This window comes from Amphiura filiformis, chromosome 2, assembly GCF_039555335.1.
Source record: "Amphiura filiformis chromosome 2, Afil_fr2py, whole genome shotgun sequence".
In the NCBI taxonomy this organism is placed as follows: domain Eukaryota; kingdom Metazoa; phylum Echinodermata; class Ophiuroidea; order Amphilepidida; family Amphiuridae; genus Amphiura; species Amphiura filiformis.
The window spans coordinates 72501999-72511205 of NC_092629.1; the positions used below are offsets into that span (position 1 = coordinate 72501999).

At 35.8% G+C, this 9207-nt stretch overlaps 1 protein-coding gene across 1 annotated transcript; it reads right to left on the bottom strand.

Annotated features, from left to right (window-relative positions):
* Window positions 1-545: 545 nt before the first annotated feature.
* LOC140136859 (adhesion G-protein coupled receptor D1-like) lies at window positions 546-7638 on the bottom strand. Its single transcript, XM_072158464.1, has 4 exons — window positions 7520-7638; window positions 7059-7100; window positions 5602-5661; window positions 546-700 (listed from the first exon to the last, which is right to left on the bottom strand). The coding sequence occupies exons 1-4, from the start codon at window positions 7604-7606 to the stop codon at window positions 644-646; spliced, it is 246 nt and encodes an 81-aa protein (XP_072014565.1). The 5' UTR covers window positions 7607-7638; the 3' UTR covers window positions 546-643.
* Between the last annotated feature and the right edge of the window lie 1569 nt (window positions 7639-9207).

Genomic DNA, 9207 nt, shown 5'->3' on the forward strand with positions numbered 1-9207 from the left:
TCTAGATAATGGGCGGCCATTAGAGGCCATTTTGTTACCTACATGATGCTATTCACGTGTCGTTTATACTTTAGTACACAAATATATAAGTTAACATGTTTACAATTTTTAAATTACTGAATGATATTTTGAGCATACAATATGTTCTGTAGTAAATCGATCAAACGACGGTGATTGTTCAGGTTTTATGCTTGATAGAATTAAACTGTCTGACCAGCTGGTATTCCCCTCCGCCATCAGTATGATTCCAGTCACTCCACATACAGTGTTGCGAAGGTGGAGGAGACTAACGCTGTATTGACGAACACGCATGCGTTAAAAATGATGTAGCCTAGGTCGAACAATAGCGTGACCTGGGTTCCCGACATTGCCCCTATGAACTCTCACCCTCCTGACTAGATACGCACACACAGGCACGTAGCCCATATTTTTACGGGGCGAAATTTCTCAAAAGTGAACCGTTTTCCTAAATGTATTACTTTACATGCAAAAAGCTAACCGTTTAATATCAAAAGTGTTTTTTTTTTCTTTATAATTTGGACCTTCTTTGGTACAAAGACAAGGATTGTAACAAGCATTTTATCAGTATTAGCAACGTTTGGCTCAGTTCCCTTGTTCGAATCACATTTGTGTGCATGTAAAATCACTCGTCTGTCGTATGTTGTGTATCATCCGCTGACCGGACAGTTATACTTCGAAGCTTCACAAATAAAAGAAAACAAGATAAAGTGTGATTAATAGCACATTGTTACTTTAAATTGAATACATTTCTGATGATTCGAGAAGCATGTTTTGGCTTATAACCTCTGGCTTTAAATCACCATTTCAAAATGAAAACAAACAGACAGACAGACAGACAGACAGACACCCCCACCGACAGACATATAGACAGACAGACAAATGCCTCGACTCGACTTTGCAATGACTTGACTCGCGAATCGAGTTTGGTGACTCGACTACAAGTCTGATTATCACATGTACCCACCAAATCCGACACCTATATCCACTCCACAGGTACACCCCCACACACACACACCCACCACCCACATTCACCCCACCCAGCCATGTAAAGAATGTATTTTTGTAGCTCAAGCAAAGTTATGTGTGAACCGATCTGTTGTCATTTTAAGCCCTTCCAGGTAAAAACCACATGTGCCTGCTCACGGTCAAAATTTTTTTATTGCATGAGGCGAAAGGGCTTTAGTAGTAGGTTACAAAAAGTCACATCAAAAATTCCTCCGGAGCTTGTTGCCATAGCAACGGCAGATTTTATGATTTTAGCGGTTTTTGCTTATTTTGGGGTGAAAATAAGAGAAAATATACACTTTTCTGAATTGCTCTTGACTTAAAATTTGAGGTCAAATTAAAAAAGCAACCTTATCACCATAAAGTACCATCTTTGCACTTTTCACAGGTGTAAAAAATATTTCAATAATATTTCCCCATGTGCAATTTTAGGGATGGGCAACATTGACATTTTAGCACTTTTGAAAAAATTACATTTTTACCCTATCTTTGAAGTCAAAAAGCTAATTTTGCTTGAGCACCCAGAATTATTTCCTCTTTGGTGGTACTTAAGCAGACGTTGCCCCTTTCAAATCTGGTAAAAAAACTCTGGGGCTATTTGTCCTGTAAAGCCAGTGTTGCCAGAAAGTTTGCCAACTTTAAAAAATGCACTTTTCGAAATAATGCATTTTCTACATATTTTCTCATATAACTTTTTATGCGACCAACTTAATTGAAATATTGACCCTTTGCGTACAAGATTTGACCTACAACTGCTTCCGGAAGCAACACTTAGAGGCTGCAGAAGAGTCGTGTTCTGCAAAAACCGGTATTGCCAGAAAATCCGACTTTTTAAATTTATAGATATTTCCAATAAGCGCATTTACTGCAGGCTCTAGGGAGGAGTTCGTGTACATGACTCTTTCAGAAATTTACCTTGCATTTTCATGTTATATAAATTATGCAAAGACCTTCAAAAATGTTGAGTAAGAAAATCAGATCAAGTGCAATCAAAAATGGCGTCCAAAATGGCCACCAAATAGGGATTTTCCATTAAAATACACTATAGCAACATACAAATGATCTAATGATGAAAAAATATTGATACAATATGTTTCTAATCAAAGGAAATACATATATGCCCATTTTGTTTCATTCGGATTTTAAAAATTCAAAATGGCGTCCAAAATGGCCGCCGGAATAGCCTATTTCATTGAAATACACTAGAGCAACATGAAGTTGATATAATAATAAAGTATTCTCAGTGGAATTAATTTTTATAACCAAAGGAAATAAATATGTACACAAATTGTTTCATTGGTATCTCTCAAATTCCAGTGTTGCCAGAAAGTTTCCCAATTTTTTAAACTGCATTTTTCAAAATAATGCATTTTCTACATATTTACTCATATAACTTTTTACACGACCAACTTAATTGGAATATTTACCCTTTGCATACAAGATTTGACACACAACTGCATCCGGATACAACACTTAAAGGCTGCAGAAGAGTCGTATTCTGCAAAAACCGGTATTGCCAGAAAAGCTGACTTTTTAAATCTATATTTCCAATAAGTGCACTTTACATAATTAAATTTATTTAATTATTTTAACTGTTACCGTTATTTTATCTAGCTTTATCTGTACTATATGCTAGCACGATCTCATACAGGTTTTGAAACTTGGGCTTGGTGTTGCCAGATAGTATGAAAAACTGCTGTCACCCAAAGACCCCTTAATTTTCCTTACAATCTGTCACCCAAATACCATTATATATCCATTTGAACAGCTAGCAACCAGTCACCTATCACTGATTTTGTTACTTCTTTTGAAATAACAAAGCCATCAAAACCATTTGAAGCCATTTAGAACTAGGTATTTGCATTTAATTTGACTTTTTCTTTTGTCTTTTCAGTTCGGTGAAAAGTATGGAGAGTGCAAAGGTGTAGCCTAGTCAACTTCCGTAGCATAGCTGTATAGTCTAGCATAGCTGTAGCCTATTAAACGTTTGTAACGTAACTGTAGCCGAGTCCACTTTCCTAACATATTAGTACTAGTAGTACTTACAATCGTTTTGCAAGGATGGATTATGTATTACTAATAAAGCCATGACCATGCATGTTACCAAGAAGCTGGTTGATGAAGACACACTTATAATCATGTGACTAATCAATGTCATAAGAAGTATACCATGAAATCCATTCTAGAAATAATATCAAAACGGAATCCTAAGACTCAAGACCAAAAAGCATCTCAGTATAACAACATAGATGTTACAAAAGTTACAGTTATCCGACATCCGCCTAGAACAGTTTAATTGTCTCTGGACATTGCTAGAATGGATTTTAGGCTATTATTTCTGATAACATTGATTAGTCACATGATAAAATATATGTGTCTCAATCAACTAGCCTTGGCCTCTTGGTAACATGGTCATTATGTATTTCACTGACTCTCGCATTCTTTTACCATTGCTGGTACTTGTACCATTGCTGGTACTTAGTGCTATCACCAGTTACCCGAAAAAACCCTGTATTTGGACATAGACCCTATAAACTCATATCTAGGGTCTATGGTGTGGACCGCGCAGCTCCGAAAAACACATGCATTTTACGAAAGTAGAGTTCTGAAAGACTCCAGATTTTTATAATTTCAGTTGTAAAAGACTCTAAATTGGGTATTCCTTACATTATCTAGGTTATTCCAGACGATTTTCAACCAGAGAGTTAAGAAAGACCCTTGATTCTAACCGTTTGCAGGTCCGAAAGGCCCCCTTTTACCGGTTCGCCGTCAGCTCCCAAAGACCCACCATCTCCAAATTCCAGTGGAGCATACCGACCCCCGGAGGGGGGGGGGGGCACTTTATCTCATCAAGCGAAACATCGTGGGAAGTGGGATTGCTTTATTAATCAGAATCCATCCTTGCAAACAGATTTTAGGTACTAGCACTAAGAAGTTAGGAAAATTGACTCTGCTACATATCAGCTACGTTACGAAAGTTGAATAGGCTACAGCTATGTTGAGAAAAGTTAACTGGGCTATAGCTATATTATTAAAGATAGTTAACTATATGCTACAGCTATAAATAGGAACGTTGACTAGACTACAACTACTAAAGTTCACTATGCTACAGCTTTGTACTCTCCAAATAAGTAGGCCTAATCATGGCATCACACTGCTTATTCCATTTGGCTCACGGATCGGATATGAATTATATTTGTATTTAATTATTACTAGGACATTAACTGGAAATATCCTAATTTGGCGGCCATTTTGGATTCCATCTTGAATTGCAGAGATTCAAATGAAACAAATTGTGTGCATATTTGATTTCTTTTAGTTATAAAAATTAACTCCATTGAAAATACTTTATTATTATATCAATTTCATGTTGCTCTAGTGTATTTCAATGGAAATATGCTATTCTGGCGGCCATTTTGGACGCCATTTTGAATTTTGGACGCTGAATGAAACAGAATGGGCACATATTTATTTCCTTTGAATAGAAACATCAATTGCATCGATATTTTTTCATCATTAGATCATTTGCATGTTGCTATAGTGTGTTTTAATGGAAACCCCTATTTGGCGGCCATTTTGGACGCCATCTTTAATTGCACTTGATCTGATCTTCTTACCCAAACTCTTTTTGAAGGTCTTTGCATATATAACATGAAAATGCCATGTAAATTTCTGAAAGAGTCATGTACACAAACTCCCCCCTAGAGCCTGTAGTAAAATGCGCTTATTGGAAATATAGATTTAAAAAGTCAGATTTTCTGGCAATACCGGTTTTTGCAGAACACGACTCTTCTGCAGCCTTTCAGTGTTGCTTCCGGAAGCAGTTGTGTGTCAAATCTTGTACGCAAAGGGTCAATATTTCAATTAAGTTGGCCGTATAAAAAGTTATATGAGAAAATATGTAGAAAATGCATTATTTCGAAAAGTGCATTTTTTTGAAAGTTGGCAAACTTTCTGGCAACACTGGCTTTACAGGACAAATAGCCCCAGAGTTTTTTTACCCGATTTGGAAGGGGCAATGTCTGCTCAAGTACCACCAAAGAGAAAATAATTCTGAGTGCTCAAGCAAAATTAGTTTTTGACTTCAAAGATAGGGTAATTATGTCATTTTTTCAAAAGTGCTAAATTGTCAATGTTGCACATCCCTAAAATTGCACATGGGGAAATATTATTGAAATATTTTTTGCCTCTGGAAAAAGTGCAAAGATGGTACTTTATGGTGATAAGGTTGCTTTTTTGATGTGATCTCAAATTTTAAGTCAAGAGCAATTCAGAAAAGTGTATATTTTCTCTTATTTTCCCCCCAAAATAAGCAAAAACCGCTAAAATCATAAAATCTGCCGTTGCTATGGCAACAAGCTCCGGAGGAATTTTTGATGTGACTTTTTGTAACCTACTACCAAAGCCCTTTCGCCTCATGCAATAAAATTTTTTTGACCGTGAGCAGACACATGTGGTTTTTACCTGGAATCCCAATTAATCAGCACACTATTAGCACATAATTACAGTTCATCTATAATAATGCATAAATATAATGAACAATGCTTCAGTAATTAGTATGATATTTTGGCTTACATTTATATTGTTGACCTGCCCATTTCGTCTACTCCATTCTCTCTTCAATGCATCACGAACCTGAAAAGTAATAACAAAAGTCAATACATAACTATGCTTATATCTTAGTATAGCAGCTGACAACACACTAACTTTTATTTTATTTCTTCGTTTGCCTGGGTTACTCATTCAGTGGATATTATAAAGTATCCCCTATTCTTCCACGGGGTCCAAGAGAACAAAATGATTAACAAACATCTAAAATAACTATAGTTTATTAGAGTCAGGGGGTAGCTGTGTGACCAGCAAGTTTTAAATATAACCGAATGCTAAAGAACACTTTAAAATGTAGACATGGTAGAGGGACAATATTTACACAAAACAGTAAAAGGCTTCAGATATTTTGTTTCATGCTATTTCTTTGCTACGCATTTTATACATAATATATCGAAAGACCTCTTGTATGTTATATATGAGTCCCAATTTTAAATTTGACAATAAATCAGTATTCTCGTTAAATATTCCCGGTAATTACAAGCCATTTTACAGTATTCGCTGTAGAAGTGACGTAATTATACCACCGTAGCAATAGATGGATACAATTTTAAATGTATCGCCCTGCACTACAACGTTCACGCTGCAGCGATATAGAATAAAAACTAGATAACTAAAGGACCAATCACAGGACGAGCTGGAGGAATGGCGACCATATGCTAATTAGGAGATTTTTTGCCAAATTGTTTTGTGCCGAGAAATGACGAACAATTTCAGTTTTCTTTCTATTACTGTTATCATGGTTATATTGTGAAAAACCATATAGCTGTGGAGTTAGTCCAATATGTTAGGAAAATATTCAAACCGAGGACACCATGTTGACACTGGCTAAATAAGCTGTATTTTCACTCGTAAGGGTTACAATCACTGTTGCAATTTTGTCATTTTATTTTTCACATACGATTTGACCTTTTGAGGTCATTTAGTAGATATGTTTACCAGTCGTTTTGATATTCGTAACAACAGTTCGCCCTTTGAAAAGTGAACTTCGACGTATGTGGTTCGAAACTTTCTTGCCATGTACCAGTTGCCCAGTTTATTTACGGTGCTTCCCGATTCTTCTTATCGTGTGGTTGATCAGTGCATAAGCGGTAATGAAACACGGCACCAGAACTTTGTTAAACTTGTACTTTTTCGATATAACCTTAGTTGTGGACTAGTAAACCTTATGTTAGTTTCGAGCTGGTGAACCCTATATTATTTTTGGACATCAACTCTTAGGACTGTCGACCCCTTTTTTCGGACTAGCAACATTACGACTAGGACTAGTTGATATAATTTATTGGGTATTTGAAAGGGAATTTGGGATACAAATATAATTATTATACCCTTTTACGTGTCTGTCATACAATAAATATGTATCTTTTTTTTATTCGCAGGAAACTTCGTGAATTTAGAATTCTTTACAGATTATAGCTACGTACCTCTGAGTTAACATAGCAGGTGACGAAAATCAAGTAGAGCCCCTGCATTGAACAGAAAGGCATTATGGTAAAATGTTTTTAAACATTAAAAGCATAGTTATGAAGCGAGAAAAAACTCAAACATATCTACTTGATGCAGTGGAACAGAATATGTTAATAATAAGGATAGGATTGTTATTCTTTTTGGAACGTACGTAGGCCTGTAGGACACATGGGGCCAATAAATCATGTAAAAATGTTAGTGTTAGCCTTTGGGTTAAGAGCGGATATTCTTAATCGAATTCAATTTTCATATTTGATTTTCAATCATATTATAAGATCGTAATACGCAGTCTGACGAAGGTTTTTATGTGCTCAATTTAATAGCAATGTTGGGCAACACTGTTTCTTTCGAAATAAGTATGGAGGTTTATGAACTCTCTCCATTGATCCATTGCTTTCATATACTCGTCCACACTCACCTGCAAGGAACTCAGTAAATCAAACACGTACGCGATGTTTATGTTGACGTTCGCCAGAAGCCCAATTAACCAAGTTACTCCAACCATTGGAAGTAACAAGGCTGTACTTCGCAGTCCAATTCTTGAGCGGAAATAGAAAAGCCGCAGTGGTTATAGGAGTAAACAGTTATTTAGTCAATACAAGGTGTATCAAACTGACTGGTACCGGGATATGTGACTTTTTCAAAAAAATATCAAAAATATAAAATTGCTAATAAATAATTTTATTCTCTAGCTTTTCAGATTTCTATAAATAGAAAGGGGCATATGTTAATATCTTATTGATCTAATAACCTGAAGATAATATGTAGATGCATCTGGGAGCTATTTTCATTTCAACGAAGAACGACGTAATCATGGTTTTACTCACACGACACAAGCAGTGACAAGATGAATAGGTTTACTGCTTGAAACTATTTATTAGATACATACTCTCAATCAATATCTCACTCCAGTCAACATAACATAAAAATAGCTGGTGAAGTTTATTTTACCTTACCTCGCTATTTCGGGTTAAAATAGACTAGAAACACTTCCTGATAGTTCAGCATTTTAGATATTCAAGGATAATTATGAACATTTCGTAGATAAATAACTTACCTGACTGATCGGATCTTATCCTGCTCTTTACGCAGTCGTACTGCTGCCAAAGTTTTGTATACGATGACCACTAGAATGGCCAGATTTGTCTAATAATAATAATAATAATAATAATAATAATAATAATAATAATAATAATAATAATAATAATAATAATAATAATAATAATAATAATAATAATAATGGTTAAACGTTAAATCAGCCTAGTTACATTTCTTGTAAGAAATGTTTTTGTCTTCACATGGTTTTTCTTTATCTTCTGCAGGAAACATTAAAAGTTACATTAACAACCTGTTATAAACTATTATATACCTCACTTAGTGCGGCAGTTAGTGGGTATAAAATTGGTTCTGTGCGATACACCATTTAAGGTGCATGTCGGACGCAGGTGAGTAGTTTTGTATGAGTGTGACACCCGAATGAGAATAATGGTTTGGTCCGTCGCTTAATTTAAAGCGGCCTCATAGGGAAAATATTATTGATACACAACTTTGCACTTACCGTCAAAATGGCAACTACAGGGGCGATGAAGGCCCATACAAACTCTCCTGTCAACCAACACCTGATGGCAACAAGTACACATAAAGTAGTTTTATACGCATATATGTACAATTACTATGAAATATCCAAATCATCATCGTTTACTTGCAAAGGTCCAATGCACCAAATCGTCAAAGACCACATTTCTTATATCATATATTATGCTCGACCTCAGTGCAGCATTTGCCTCTTGTTGACTCTTGTATTGTATTGCATAGAGCCGATCAAGAAACGATTTTTGGTGTGTTTGTTTTCGATGTGTAGTCCTATTCATACAACATCACATGAATATGGCCTATCCCAGATTATAGGCCAAAACTGTTTGAATGTATCCCTTAGTGTAATTTCACAAGAGCGCAATTAAATTAATGGTACAGTGGAATAGTGTCTCCAGGTAGCGTCATCGGGGCACTGGGGATGGGAGTGGGCAAGTACTCCCATCGATTAAAACATTTATAAAATCACATTTGAAAATTGCCAAAAAATCGGCTTAATCCTCCCGGTGGCCC

Bases quoted from the DNA above. Each gene is read 5' to 3' on its own strand.
- LOC140136859 (XM_072158464.1), bottom strand. From the start codon at position 7,606: ATGGTTGGAGTAACTTGGTTAATTGGGCTTCTGGCGAACGTCAACATA. The intron at 5,662-7,058 runs GTACGTAGCTAT...ATTACTTTTCAG, and splicing joins CCTGCTATGTTAACTCAGAG to GTTCGTGATGCATTGAAGAG. The intron at 701-5,601 runs GTAAGCCAAAAT...TTATTTGTGAAG, and splicing joins GGCAGGTCAACAATATAAAT to CTTCGAAGTATAACTGTCCG.